The following is a 16,293-nucleotide window of genomic DNA, read 5'->3' as shown; positions in this document are numbered from 1 at the left end:
AAATAAGCTTGTTTTCATACAATATGAATACTTTAAATTTGCTATAAAGCATTTTATCTCTGAACTTTAATAGACTCAAAATATATATAAAAGTGAGAAATGAATTTAACAGTATTATTTTCTTAAGTTTTTGAAATCTTATTTTGAAAACTTACTCTTTTAGAAAATATTTACCGCGCTCCATGCTAAGAGAAAAGATACATATTTAACATACTTATTTCTCTTTTCAGCATTTATGTTAATTGACAGAATATATCATATTACAAAGTACACAACTTTACAATAAAAATAAATTATATAAGATTATATAATTAACATTTTCCCAACATAGTGATGTGTTTCCATAGCTAAATCTGCCACCTAGTAAAGTTGGGGAAAAAGAGTTTGGCATTATTACTCAACGTACAGTAAGACAACAAAATAAGCTGCCATCTAACATTTCAAATTATAATGACTACAATTTTCTTGTGTGTTTTTATCAAATAGGCAATTTATAATTAAAGAAATTTATAAACACCTGGAGCAGAGGTTCATACTGTTAGTTGCACTAGTAAACCCTTTTGTACAATTACAATGAAGTTTGGTCTTTAAAAAAAATCTACATTGAGTTAGCCTACCTTCCACACTCAAAGTCCCCATTTTAGACTCCAAGAAATCGAATAAGGTGCTTGGTGCTGATGGCCTTGTGTTTCCCAGTTCTTCTTCATCTTCAGATCTTATTCGCCCCCTGCCTTTTCCTTTACCTTAAGAAGACATATATATAGTACATGTAAAAACAAAAGAACAAAATACACTAAATTATAACTAGCAGACATCTTAAGTAGGATTTTATATATATTTTTCTGTATATTCTACATCATTCATAATAAAAATATTTTTGTTTTTGTAAGTATATCTTATTGATTATGCTCTAACAATTGTCCCATTTTTTTCTCCTCTTCACTCCACTCCACCCTCACACACACCAGCATGCCTCCACCTTAGTTCATGTCCGTGGATCATAAATATAAGTTCTCTGGCTTCTCCATTTCCTATACTATTCTTAGCCTCCCCTGGATACTCTGTACTTACCAACTACTCTTCTTATTTCCTGTTCCTTTCCCAGCATTATGCCCTTTCCACCTCCCCACTGATAACCCTCCATGTGATCTCCATTTCTGTGATTATGTACCTGTTCTAGTTGCTTGCTTGGTTTGTTTTTCTTTTTAGGTTTGGTTGTTGATAGTTGTGAGTCTCTTGTCATTTTACTGTTTATAGTTTTGATCTTCTTTTTCTTATATATGCCGTTTTAACATTTCATATAATTACGGCTTAGTAATAATGAACTCCTTTAACTTGACCTTATCTGGGAAGCACTTTATCTGCCTTTCCCTTCTGAATGATAGCTTTGCTAGAGAGAGTAATCTTGGATGTAGGTTCTTGGCTTTCATGACTTGGAATACTTCTTTCCAGCCACTTCTTGCCTGCAAGGTTTCTTTTGAGAAATCAACTGACAGTCTTATGGAAACTCCTTTGTAGGTAACTGTCTCCTTTCCTCTTGCTGCTTTTAAGTTGCTCTCCTATCTTTACTCTTGGGCAATGTAATTATGATGTGCTGTGGTGTGTGCTTCCTTGGGTCCTACTTCTTTGGGGCTCTCTGAGCTTCCTGGACTCCCTGGAAGTCGATTTCCTTTGCCAGATTGGGGAAGTTCTCCTTCATTATTTGTTCAAGTAAGTTTTCAATTTCTCACTCTTCCTCTTTTCCTTTTAGCACCCCTGTGATTCAGATGTCGGAACGTTTAAAGTTGTCCTGAGGTGTTTCTAAGCTTCCTCATTTTTTTGAATGCTTGTTTCTTCCTTCTGGTCCAAACCATTGATGTGAGTCCCAGTTTCCTTCCCTTTACTGCTGGTTCCCTGTATATATCTTTTAAATTTCACTCTCCATAGCCTTTACTTTTTCCTCCATTTTGAAACCATACTCAGCCATTTCTGTAAGCACCCAGATTACCAGTGTTTTGAAATTTGCATCTGATAGGTTGGCTATCTATTCATCGATTGGTTATATTTTTGGAGCTTTGATCTTTTTTCTCATTTGGGCCAATTTCTTTGTCTCAGAACACCTGTTATATAGCAAAGGCTGAGCCTTAGGTATTCACCAGGTCAAAGCAACTTAAGTAGCTGAGTTATGGCACTGTATGTGGGGGAGTGGTCAGAGAGGGAACAATGATGCTTGCTTGCTTGCCTCTCAGCTGTCTTTCGGTCACTTCCCTCTGCTACCCACAAGCAAATTGGGCCCCTCTTATGCCTATTCCCAGGTAGGTGGGTTTGTGTATGTTCCAGGACCCTGTGGATCTCTCCAATGAGCTCTGCTCTGAGGCTGGGAGTCTCTCCCACCACCACAACTCCCACATGTTTTAATAGCCAGAGGTTTTCAGGCTTTCTTTTCCCCTGCTGGGACCCTGGGTTGCACAGCCTGTCTCCCTCGCACGGTTGCTCCCAGTTTATCCACATGCCATCAGCCACTATCGTGCCTGCCCACTCCTCCAGCTGCTGCCTTGCCACACATCCTCTCCACCCTGGCTGTCTGTCTCAGACCCCCTACCAGTCTGGATGAATGTTTCTTCTTTAACTCCTTGGTTGTTGGACTTCCATACAGTTCTATTTTATGGCTGATCTGCTCATTTTTTGTTTTTAAATTAGTTGTTGTCTTTCTTTTGGTTGTGTGAGAAGGCAAAGTACATCTACCTATGCCTCCGTCTTAGCCAGAAGTCAATAAAAAAATTTTAATAACTGTATTAATTAGTACTTTTAATCATCCAAATGATCTATCTAGAAACTTAATTTTGTTCATATAAATTATCTTCTAAGGAAAAAATAATTTTCATAAAATTTTTCTGTATCCACTTATTATTTTTAAAGAATATAGGATTAGGACTTTAAAAATCACATAATATATTTGACTATGCAATTAAAAATCATATAATACATTCAACTATGCAATTAAAGGATAACACTAAATTGTCCTGTTCTTATAATTTAAAAAGTTTGCAGATTCTTTAGTTATTTATACAAGTGACATAATTAATAGAACTAGACACTTTATATTTTCTGTGTTACATCCACCCTGTTAAATAAGATATTGTTAGACCTATTTTACATAAAGATGAAAAAAAAATGCAGAGGAACCTCCAAAAATTTCTGTAGTTACAGAACTGGAAGCACTTACCACAATGGTAAATATATTTTTAGACCTCAGAGCAACAAAACCCAGACTCTGTCTGCAACATACACTCCTCCAAAAAGCAAACACTACCTGGCACATTGCTTAATGACTTATACCTCTCAGAGGTGGACCTGTAACAGGTTTCTGTTTATTGCTGTTAAGAAGTACATTCAGTGCTGCTTCTAAGTTGTTGCCATTATCCATAAGAGCTTGCCTTGATGCTTCCTTACTAAAGCCCATTTCTGTTATGTGCTTCAGAGCCTTCTCATCAACCTGTAAGGAATGAAGAGAAAAGGTATGCTAATGATAAATAAACACAGCAAGGTATAAGTTTTTAACTACATATTATTTTATTAAACTAAAAATTGCATCATATGCTTATGGAAAAATGTCAAATAAATAAAACATTCACTTGCTGTTTTTTTATACCAATAGCCAAGGAAGAATCAGCAATGATATGTAGGGCTGTGCCTTGAGTACCCTCTGATGTTACTTAGTACCATTACCAATGCAAAACAAAAACAATTTATGATATGCTAGGATAAGGCTTTTGAAAATAGTATAGACAGGAAAAATGACCTAATTAAAAATTGTTATGGTTAATACATCTCCATTCTAGAAAGAAAATATAGTTTATATAGCACCTGTCCTAAATGTAAAATAATAATAAAATGAAGCTAACAAAATGAGAGCTTAATTTTTTTCTACTTTGTTTTTTCTACTCTCCATTGCTGCACCAATCTGCTGTATATTTATTAGCCATATAGTCTATCTATGATGCTTTGACAATCTGCACACGGACTGAGTAGGAAAATCTACTTTACAAATGCCAGAACCCAAATCTCCTCGACAAATCTAGACCTGAATTCCAGAACTGTTTAAGCAATATAAACATGTTCCATAAAGAAATTCCTTCAGTCATGCCCTGCTGTGAAATACAGAATTAACTTTACTACATCTAAGAATTCAGATGGACAGGTTTTAAGATATACATGGCATGCATGTTGCAGGCAGTCACTGATACCCATGCAGACATTGAAAAAAGCACAGTATTTCTTCCTAAACTCTGATTGTATCCTTCTAAACAAAGAATCCTTTTTAAACACAGTAGGTACTATCAATAGATCAGAGTTGACACATGAGAGAAAATATACACCCATGCTCTAACTATGCTAAAGTAAATGCAAAATGGACTGGACATTAAAACTATAATTCTTTCTTATTTGAAAACTTAATTCAATGTAAAAAATAATCAAACCTTCCAAAACTTTCTCTCCCAACTATCTTCATAAATATCTAATTAAAAAACTGCCCCATACATAGAACTTAACTTGAAAAAAATCTTTTAATAATCAATCCCCAACCTTGGTACACCTTATTCTAACTTTCTTGTTGATCTGATTTGCATTAGCCAAATCTCATCCAAGGTGTTGGCAGTGCCACACTCTCTCTGACATCTCTAGGGGGGAACTTCCTTGCTTTTTCCAGCATCTGTTGTTTCTAGCCACCCTTGGCATTCCTTGGCTTATACACGCATCACTCCAGTCACATGGCCATTCTTTCACCAAGGATCTTCAGGTCGTTTTCTCTATATATGTGGCTCTACCTGTGTCTAAATTTTCCCTCTTCATAAAGAGATTGAATTAGGGTTATATTGAATTAGAGCCTACTCTACTGCCCTCTTTTTAACTTGATACCACTGTAAAGACCCTATGTCACAATAAAGTCACATTTTAAGATACCGGTGGTTAGGAATCCAATAAGTCTTTAGGGAAGGACACAATTCAACCTATAATATCATCTATTACAAAAAATTATTTTAAGGAGTTATCAGCTGACACCCCAATCACGTCTTGATCAACTGTTAAAAAAGAGAATTGAAAACCATCCAGCTAATAAAAGAATACCTAGTTATTAGAATAATTCATGTACACTCAAATTTATACCAGTATTTTAAGTTATTCTTTTGATGTTCTTAATTTTTGAGTAACAGTTTTCCTGGGTATAGAATTCTTGGTTAACAGTTTTTCCTTTCATTAGTTTCAATATATCACCCAATTGCTTTTTGCTTCCATAGTTTCTAATGAGAAATTAGCTGTTTATCTTATTGAGCTTTCCTGTTCTTGACCACTTATTTTTCTTTCACTGATTTTAAGACTTCTCTGTCTTCAGCTCTCAACAACTTGATTATAATATGTCTTGTTGTGTCTCTCTTTGATTTTATCCTCCTGGAATTTGTGAAGTTTCTTGGATTTGTAGATTCACGATAACATCACATTTGGGGCTATTATTTCTTCAAATATCTTTTCCATCCCTTCCACATAGACTCCCACAATATATATGTTAGTATATTTGACTGTACCCTACAAGTCCCTCAGCTCTATTTTCCTCTATTCTTTTTCTCTTTCTGCATGCTACTCTGGGTCACTTTAATTGCCACATACTAAAATTCATTTACTCTTTCTTCTGCCTGCTTTAGTCTGATGTTTAACCTGACTAATAATTTCTTTTTAAGTTTCAGCTAATGTATTTTTGAGCTCCAGAAATGCTGTTTGGTTTCTTTTTTATAATTTCTAACCCTTCAAAAAACAATTATCTCTTCATTGGTATTCCCTACTGGTTCAAATATTGCTCTCATGATTTCTTGTATTTCCTTGTCAATGGTCTACTTCAGTCCTCTGAACATATTTAAGATAGTTAAAGTCTTAGTTTAGCACATCTAATACCTGGGTTTCTTTAGAAATAATGTCTATCCATTTCTTTTTCCTATGACTGAGTCATATTTTCCTGGTTTGTTGTTGTTGTTGTTTTGGTGTGCTTTGTAATATTTTTGAGAACTTGACATTTTGAATACCACAATGATGGTAATTTTGTAAATCAGATTCTTCCTCCTCCTCAGGAACTGATGGTATTACTTGATAAAGACTGCATTTTTTAAAAATAAAAATGCCTTAGCTTTTTAAAAAAAAGATTATTTATTTATTTATCTTTAGAGAGGAAGGAAAGGAAAGAAGGAAAGAAATATCAATGTATGGTTGCCTCTCATGAGTCCCCTGCTGGGAGCTGGCCTGCAACCCAGGCATGTGCCCTGACTGGGAATCGAACCATGATCGTGATCGTGTGGTTCGCAGGCCCGTGGATAAAGACTGCATTTTCAAGTTTGTTTAGGTACTTTCAAAAATTCTTTTCCAAAAATTATATTTTGTGTTATGTGTTCACCTAAGTCTTTGTTCTATTATCCCTATGACTGGCATCTTCTCCATCAATCACTACTCTGGATACTGAAGAGTCTGACTAGGCTCCATGGTGATAAAACAGTTACTTCAGACAGTGCCTCTCAACTCAATAATTATTTCAGTGGATAGGCAAATTCCTAGAAATTTCTATATTGCCATCTTTGTGATATCACTATCTTCATATGTTTTTAATATTTGCAATTACCCCAAAGTGCAAGCCTCTGATATTTTATACCAAAACATTCCCACAGAAGTGTTCTCAATTTAGTAATGTTTAAGATCTTCTTAAGTTAGGGACGATGTATTTTTCAGTTTGCTATATTGACTTTATCCTTAAAGCCCTGAATATTTTCCCCAATAATTAAATGGGCATATGTACAAGGAAAAGAAAGCTAGTCCATAGTTATAGAACCATTCTCCTTGGCCAGTGTTTAATTAATTTATGAGGCATGTGACCTATTTTTAGACCATGAGACACAAAGGAAAGTTGTAGGAGATTCCAAAAATATTTTATTATCTGATAAAACAGACCCATTCCCAGGGAACGGACCCCTTTCCTTCCTGACTCTGAATTTTTTCAATTGCGATTTAATGTATAGAGAATCCTATAACAATAAATCACAGAGATGCTCACCAGAGTCCCAACATTGTTAAATTTATCAACTTTTGTAAACATCTATCTCTGGATTTCTTGTTATATGAGATAATAAATTCCCATTATTTAAGCTAGTCTTATTAATCTGTATTCTACAGATAATGTCATCCAAAGTAATTCAACCTTTAAAGACAGAGGAAAATGAATTCTTGTCAGTTCTGTTATATTCTAAGGATTCTGCAGCATATTAGAAATATGTTTGGCTCTTCTTATTTATCTTAAAATTCCTGATATATTTTACAATTGAGTCTGTAATTTACATAAACTTATTTCAATATGTTTTTTTCAAAAACAAAACAAAACAGAGACAAAATTTGTGGGAAGGGCAGATATCTACGTTTTGATGCATCAAGTTTTAGAATATAATTTCCTTTGAGAACCCTCTATATAATTTGATGGTTTTTATCAATCTATTCCAAATGATGTTATATTCAGATATTATAAATTTAAATAAAATGGAAGTTTCAAGTAAATTATCTTTCAAACAATCCAAATTTTCCATGAATGAATTGTAAATCTTAATGAAAGCCTTTTTAGAGTTGTAACATCTATCCATAATACACTGAAGGCCAACGGTGGTTGCAAGAAAAAAATAAAACATCATCAAGGTTATTAAAGAAAGAACACATTAACTCTGTGTTGGTTCTTCAGCCTTACCAGTTCTCTGTAGACACCCTCATGTTTCCCCTCTGATTTGGTAGACTTTTCTTTCTGCAAAATTTCCCTATTTCGGTTACTAGCAGCGCTCATGTTGAGATTACTTCTAGCACCACCGCCACCTCCTCCAAATGTCTTGGTCTTTAGATAAGAGAAAGAGAACAAAGATATAAATAAATAGCATTTAAAAATAATTCTAAAGGCTAAGATACAACTAAAAATATCTAACAAAACTGAAGTAGTTAAAAGTTTCTTAATTATATTGTACATGAAAAAATAAATTGGTAGTTAATTTCTTAAACAAGTATCTACTAGCCATAAACTTTTCTCCCCACAAGTCTAGGCAAAGCAATAAAATAATTTTATAACTATAATTTTTAAGTGTACAAGGCAACTCATAATAAATTTAAGTAGGCAGTAATACAGAAGAAAATTAAATACTAGCACTATGGAGAACAGGTATCAAAAATAATTCTAGGGCCCTGGCTGGTGTAGCTCAGTGGATTGAGCACGGCCTGTGAACCAGACGATCGTGGTTCGATTCCCAGTCAGGGCATATGCCTAGGTTGCAGGCCAGTTCCCAGCAGGGGCGAGTTCCCAGCAGGGGATGCATGAGAAGCAACCATACATTGATGTTTCTCTTCCTCTCTTCTTCCCTTCCCCTCTAAAGATAAATAAATAGAATATTTAAAAAAATAAAAATAATAATTCTAGGGTAAAATACTTGACTAATATCATGAGGCTTGGGTTACAAATCCAGATACATGGCAAGGCTATCATCAGTAAGGCATTGAACCTGTCCAAGAGTCAGTTACATTATGTCCATGATCTAGTAATATAATTCTATAATCTTAGAAGGTAAACAAATAATATAAATATCAATAATAGATTAAAACTTTTATTACTAATTTATTATTCATATTAATTACATATGCTGTCTTACCAACCATATATGAAAATTTTAAAGTCCGTATTTCTTATTTTGGCTACCTTATTTGAATAATTGCATGTATAATCAAATTTGAAAATTTTATTTGATTTCAGTTATGTTTTATCAAAGCTATTCTGAAAACACTACAGCATAAAGAACATTGGTTTGGAAAAATACAAATTCATGATTTAAAAGCATCTCATAGCCCTGGCTGGTATGGTTCAGTGGATTGAGTGTCGGCCTCTGAACCAAAAGGTCGCTGGTTCAATTATTCAGTCAGGGCATATGCCTGGGTTGCAGGCCAGGTCCCCAGCTGAGACATGCAAGAGGCAACCAATCAATGCTTTTTCTCCCTCTCTGTGTCCTTCTCTCCCCCTCTCTCTTAAAAAAAATAAAAATCTCACAGTTGTTACTTGCATAATATTAAATTTAGCATCACTTACATAATATCTCCATAATTTAATATATCTAATAAAAGAGGAGGCAGTCAAGACTTGATTTTATTCAAGATGATGATCAATATATTTTTAAATGTTTTTAAATTATTACAGTAAGCAAACATCTTAGATATAAATTTATGTAATATTGGGAAATTATTTTGGATCAGGTGAAATATAAAGAAATAAAACCTGAAAAACAAAAAATGATTTTAGATAAGCATTTATGGACACAATAGTAAATATCTCCACTAGGTAGTTGATACACTACAATATATGAATTTAATTCAAATCAAAAGTAAAACAACATCTTCAAAAACCAAATATGTATTACTGGATTCATTTAATTTTGGGTTTATGCAATCCCAGTAAAAAAACAGATTTGGAATGTCTTGATAGTCATTACTTGTACAACCATAAAAAATATGTGAGTTTACACTAATGTGATACAAAGTTCATTAGGCTGGGAGACAATGGAGTATGGTTAAGAACACAGGTGGGACTAATTCCCTGGCTCAGCCACGCTCTGGAGCCCCTGCCCTGAGACAAATCATTTAACCTCCTCCTTCCACAGGCCTCAGATTTTTCATGCTTAAAACTGAGAGGAGAAAATTCACCTGCCAGGGATATTTTGAGAATCAAATGACATCATTGACATGAGTGATAAATTCAGTAACTGGTACATAGTAAACACTCATAAGAGATGGCAATAATATTGTTTTGTTTAATATATTCAAACATAGTTACCTGAAAAGTCTGGAGCCTGACCTGTTCCAAATTAAATATATTCCTGGAATTTAAATTCTGTAACTCCAAAAGTATTTTTTCTTTTGGTGCCAGTGAAATAATCTCATCTTCTGGTTACATTTCCTTATTATTTTCTTTCCATTTTATGGATTAAGAAATAGGATAAATAGTATTTTCAGTACTGCTTTTCAATACTTTAAAGCAGTTGTTACTCACTAAACATATAAATATCTAGAAACATCACAACTTAAACATTATCCATAAGGCAACTGATGTCCTTTATGAGCTACACCATCTTGTGCATATTATGTGAATTAAACACATGTGAGATCACCATGACCATGCAATTCAAGTGGGCCTTCAATGCTGCCTAGCAATTGAAGATTTGCCTAGCAAATCTTCCTACATTTCCCTAGCCCATCCACCCTCCCAATCTTCCAGACCAGAGTTTTGCTTGTTCTCCTCACTACTCAAGCCTCCAGCATCTCATCTTCTCCCCCACTGTCATGGATGGCCTTACCTACTCCCTCACTGAAATAACTAAAATAATCACTGAAGAACTTGAACAATTTTCACCACACCAACCCACCACTGGTATCTGTACACTTATACTTTATCTTAACACCACTTCTATGAATGTTAAGAATAATGTGGAGTGAATGAATGATTTCCCCAATTCTACATTAGTTCTCAGGCCACGTTTTACATTATTTTTTCATCAGTCTTTGATAAATTCAACGCTCCTTCTTCCACGATACAATTTCTGCACTGTCTTGTTTTCATAATATCTTACCAGTGATACCTTGGCTGGTTCAACTTCATCCAACCTGTAAGGTTGAAATGCAACCACATTCATTCCTTACCCTTTTCTCTTCCTTATCAGCCCTAATTCCTTTGGTGATCTTATTTAACTCATGATTTAAAATATCAACCAATGACTACAACTCTCAAATCCATACGTCCATTCCAAAGCTCACCCTTCAACTACACTCTTCTGTCTCACTGCCTATCAAATATTGCGACAAGGATGTCTGTTACGCACTTCAATATTAATAGGTTCAAAATAAAATACCAAATATTTTTCCTTCCAACTTGTTCCATTCCAGTCCTCTCTAATTCAAGGTAAGCAACTCTACCCTGCTCATTTCTCAAGACAAAGCCCTTGAAGTTATTCATGACATTGCTTCCTCTCTCACATGCCACATTCAATCTGTCAAAAATCTGGATAACTCTACTTTCAAAATTACAGATCTGACCACTTTGTACCACCTGCACTGCTGCCATCTTCACTCAAACTACCACCATTTTTCTCCACCTGGAGTATTACATCAATAATTTCCTAACATGTCTGATTCCAATCCTCCTGCTCTACAATCTGTTCTGAACACAAGAGCCAGAATTAGACTTTTAAAATGTAGGGTAGCTCAGTTAGTTAGAGTGCCATGTCATCCCAATACACCAAGGTTGTGGGTTCAATCCCTGATCAGAGCACATATAAGAAACAACCAAAAACTGCATAAATAAGTGTAACAAATCAGTTTCTTTCTCCTTCTTTCTCTCTCTCACTCTCTCCACTCCTCTGTCTCTAAAATGTATATTAAAAACTGTAGATCAGCTGATGTTACTGCTGAAAATCCCACAGAGGCTCCTCATTTCTCTCTGAATAAAGGCCAATGTCTTTAAGATGGCTTACAGGAGCCCGTACAGGCAGGACCCCATTATCACTTAACTTTATATTCTACAACTTGTCGCTTTGCTCTTTCTGCTTCCACTAGCCACTTTCCTATTCCCTGAGAATATACTCCTACTTTCGATCTTTCACTTTCAATCTCCTTACAATAAGCCTCTCAGATAACAACATAATTAATTTCTTATCTCTTTCAAGTTTTGCTCAAATCTCATTATGATAAGGCCTAATCAAACTACTACATTTAAAACTAAAATCTACAATTTACTTATTTAGTATGTGTACATACTAAATTTACTGTCTTTACTAGTATGTAAACTACACAAGAATTACAAAGAGTTCTCTATTTTTGAGCATCCTCTTGTAAATTATACCCCTGCCCCACAAATGGCACTCTGAACTCCCTATCCTAGTCTACTTTTCCTTTGTTCTCCATCACTCTTACCAACTTCTAACCTACATAAATTTATATACTTATTATGTATTAGTTTGTCACCCTTACTATTATATAAACTTGATAAGGGTAGGGATCATTTGTCTATTTGTTCATTGATTAAACCTAAGCATTTAAAATACTTCCTGCATACAGTAGGTTCTCAAAAAAATATTTGCTCAATGAAGGAATAAAAGAAAAAACAGAATGAAAATTGCCACTTAGTCATTTGTAGTAGATTTCACCAAATCAATCCAAGCACCTTGATGAAAGATCATAAAACATCCTTTTAGAACAATTACATTGTTATGTGATTTTGATGTTCAGAAAGATTAAACATAAATATGTGTACATAGTTATCAATACATAGAAATATATAAATATAATCTTCTACTATAACACACATAGGTTTAGTCCCAGAATTGTCACTGGGTAAACTCGGGCAACTTCTTAGCCTCCCTCAACTCCATCATATATAAATTGAGAAGTCAAGTGTTCTTCAGAAAACTATGACTTTTACTTATTAAATACTTATGGAAAAAATATAACATGATCAAGCATGACCTTAAAAAATGAAACATATTACAGTATGTTAACTATATTCCAATGAATAGATAGTGGAAACTACATCAGCCAAAATATTGAGAGAAAAGTTGAAGTAAAGTATAAATCAAAAGAACTTTCCCAAAGTCATTAAGAATTTGATCTATCCCCAATATCCTCTTCTGAAACTCCAATATTTCAAATAGATTTTTGGAAAAAAGAAATATATTTCATGTAAACTGTGTAAAATGTATTAATTTCAGAAATATTAAAATCATTTTTTAAAATATGCTTTACAATAGAGAAAATGCTAAAGAATAGCAATAGTCAGGTTTATTAACAGCTTTTTAGTAAAGGAATATGATAATCTGTACCATGTAGTATTCTAAATGTTTTAAAGATTATCAATTTTAATTCTCACCATAATCACATGAAGTAGGTACCATTATTATCTTTTTTTCATAAAGAAAAACAGGTTACAAAATTTAATAACATATCCAAGCTTGTCAGTAGGATATGCTTCCAGGTTGCCTCATTCCAGAGTCTGTGCTCTTGGCCTCTTACACTAGACTGATGATAGGAAGACATGCTGCAGAACCACCACCAAAATACAAGAAGTCTGCTCCTTCAACTTTGTATCTCAACAGAAGGGCAGTTAGCTAAGATTCATTACTGGTTTTGATAACAAAAACAATTTCAATCTTACTGGTTAGGAAAATTCTGTCTAACTTACTAGTTAAAAAAATCCTGTCTAGGAACCTAAACAACAAAACAAACAAGCAAGCAAAACACAACCAAAGACACTGAAATACAGAACAGGCTGAAAGGGACCAGAGGGGAGAGGGGAGGGAATTTCAGGGGAAAAGGGGAAGGATTTACAAGAACAAGTATAAAGGGCACATAGACAAAAACAAACAGGGGTGGAAATGGAAGGGAGGTGGGGAGCACTCTAGGATGGGAGTAAAATACAGAAAACTGTACTTGAACAACAATTAAAAAATATATACATATAATTTTTTTAAAAAGAAAATCCTATCTAAACTACTAATTCATAAATTAAAATTTCTTATCAAAGGCTAATAACTAGAGAAAACACCTATTTCAAGTAAGAAAGAACTTAAACATAATTTTAAAACATTTGAATATTAATAATAAATACATACATATAAATGTGTATGACATAAATATGGGGTTATATGTATATTTATATGTATATATAAAATTTTATTATATATTAAATAAAGAATAAAAATAATATATTAAGAAAAAAACTTTTTTTACTATACATTAAATAGATTTAGAAATGAAAACTGACAGATACAAATCCTGAGCTACTGATTATCCTCTGATTTTTACCTGCATTCTCAGAAGTTGCTGAGAGGAAAATCACAGGAGAAAATTATCCTCAAAAAGTTTTATCAAGCTCAATCAATGATAGCAAACCCTCTACTAAAATAAGAAGCAATTAGGGGGAAGGGGTTAAGATGGCGACAGAGTAGCACCGAGGGAACCCAGCTCTCGTGCATCTGGTGGAAAATCCGGGCGGATCTACCGAAGAACAGCATAATCATCCAACAGTTCCCCAACATTTATGAAAATAGGAGACCAGAGAGTGTGACAGAGGAACCAGACAGCTGCAGGTCGGCAAGGAATCCAGAAGACGAGTGAGGACAAAAGCGGCTGCGCGCCCTGGGACTCCTAGGCTGCGGGCTGCGCCTGGGCGCGCCCAGGGCAGTCAAGTACCGAGGAGAATTGGCGAGCAATGGGGGACAGCACCATCAGTGGGAAACAGGAGCCCTGTCTGAATCCAGGGCCGGGGCGCCTGTGATGGAGTGAACACTGGAGGCCCGGCACCCAGTGGGCTGTCAACACACTCCTTGGGAGAGAACTGACTCCCCCCTCCCCGTCTAGGCAGGCAGGTTAATACTGGGCAGAGACCTGTGGGCTTAAGTTAACGTAAAGGGTGGCAACTGCGGACCCTGCGGTCGCCACCCTGCCAGCCCGCCAGCCTGAGGGATTTAAGAAGGACACTGTCATTCCTGGTCTTTTTGGATTGGGCTGGGCTGAGAGACAGGCTTTGTGGAGAAGTCTCTATTGGAAAGTGAACTGAGGGGCTCTAAGACCACGGCTTGACTCCAATCACCCAGCAGCCATCCAGGGGAGGGGTGGGAACGCCTGGGTCCTGCACGGGACTGAGAAGGACGGTGCCGGATTCCAAGGGACACAGGCAGCCTCCCCGGGCTGTGCATGACCACAGACCAATCGACAGCCTGCTCATGCACGCCTGCATTCCTGCGATCAGAGACGCTGCAACCAGAAAAACTGGTTTGGACAGTTTGAAACCAACAAAGGAAGGGTGCTTCCTTTTTTTTTTTCCTTCTGTGTGTGTGTGTGTGTGTGTGTGTGTCTTTTCCCTTCCCCCCCTTGTTTTTTCTCTCAACCTCTTTTGTAATTAATCTTTTATCTTGTAAACTGTATTGTTGCTCTATCTTTCAATACTCTGTCCTTCATTTCTTTTCCTTTTTGTCTGGTTTTAGTCCTTCTGTTCTTCCCAAATTGTCCGCTTATTCCCCTTTTCTCCTGACTTTTGAGTGTGTGTGTGTGTGTGTTGGATTGTTTGTTTGTGTGTTGCTTAGTTTTCTTTTAGGTGTATTATTATTATTGTTGCATTATTCTTACTCCTTTTTTTATTTTAAGAATATCTTTGTATCCCACCTCTTTCTGTATAGGTTTTTTAGTCCTGGCTGGGTATACTGTACTACCTGACAGGTTCCCACTGCTCCTTCCTTCACAGTGTTTTGCTGATTTTCTATACTTCACGTGCTTTCCTTTGCTATACTACCCAAGCTCTGTAACCCCCATTTAGATAGATCACATAGAATCTATCATGTGAGTGTTGCTCTAATATTAGTGTAAATAAGAGCTGTTCGGTACAACAGTAATACTTCATAACACATCTCTCGGACCTTAGAACACCTTACAGGTGCCTGAATTCTATTACTCTATTTACTGACGCACTACACCCAGTTACTAACCTGTACTGTCACCTTACCTCAAATCTGACCACCCGCAACCACACTGCTTTCTAGATACAACTCACAAGCTCCCCCTTCTTAACAAGACACTTAACTTATGCCCACCGTTTCCTAAAAGTGGTAAGCTGGGTCGAAGAGCACGGTTAACTCTATACATAGCCTAGAGACTGTCTGTTTCTTCTCTGCCCACTGTGTCTGTAAATAACATAAAATAATCTTCCGCTATCATAAACCATTTTGCCTCCCCCCTCAACTGATCACACACACACAATAAAGAAAGAAGTAGGTGGAAGCAGAGAACACCAAGATACCTGCAGGAGAGTGCACCACTGAATCTCACAGGCATCCTACCACAGAAGATCACACCATGAGCCCAGGTAACCAGAACAGATCAATTTAAAAAGTGGAGGACAACTAGAAGAGTATCACAAACAATGGGAAGACAAAGAAACAACCCTCAAATGAAAGAAAAGGAGGAAGCCTCAGAAAGAGTGTTAGATGAAATAGAGGCAAGTCAACTATCAGATATGGAATTCTAAGCACTGGTTATCAGGAAATTCAAAGAGCTTACAACGAGCTACCAGAAACTACAGGGGAGCTACAGTGAGCTCTCTGCAAACTATACCAACATGAAAAATGAAATAGAAACCATCAGTAAAGTCCAAGAGGAAATGAACAATACAATTTCTGAACTGAAGAATACAGTAGAAGGTATGAAGAATAGAATCGA

At 35.7% G+C, this 16,293-nt stretch overlaps 1 protein-coding gene across 4 annotated transcripts in view; it reads right to left on the bottom strand.

Moving 5' to 3' along the window:
• TDRD3 (tudor domain containing 3) overlaps positions 1-16,293 on the bottom strand; it is a 184,473-nt gene that overhangs the window by 65,342 nt on the left and 102,838 nt on the right. For all 4 annotated transcript variants that reach the window (XM_037038695.1, XM_037038694.1, XM_037038696.1 and 1 more), the window contains exons 8-10: positions 7,751-7,891; positions 3,319-3,475; positions 618-743 (exon numbers count right to left, since the gene is read on the bottom strand). In XM_037038695.1, coding sequence (XP_036894590.1) covers positions 618-743; positions 3,319-3,475; positions 7,751-7,891 — 424 coding nt within the window. The remainder of the gene's footprint in view (positions 1-617; positions 744-3,318; positions 3,476-7,750; positions 7,892-16,293) is intronic.

This window comes from Sturnira hondurensis, unplaced genomic scaffold (assembly GCF_014824575.4).
Source record: "Sturnira hondurensis isolate 20B ecotype Veracruz unplaced genomic scaffold, ASM1482457v3 Scaffold0024805, whole genome shotgun sequence".
Lineage (NCBI taxonomy): Eukaryota > Metazoa > Chordata > Mammalia > Chiroptera > Phyllostomidae > Sturnira > Sturnira hondurensis.
This window is presented reverse-complemented; position numbering and strand designations above follow the sequence as displayed.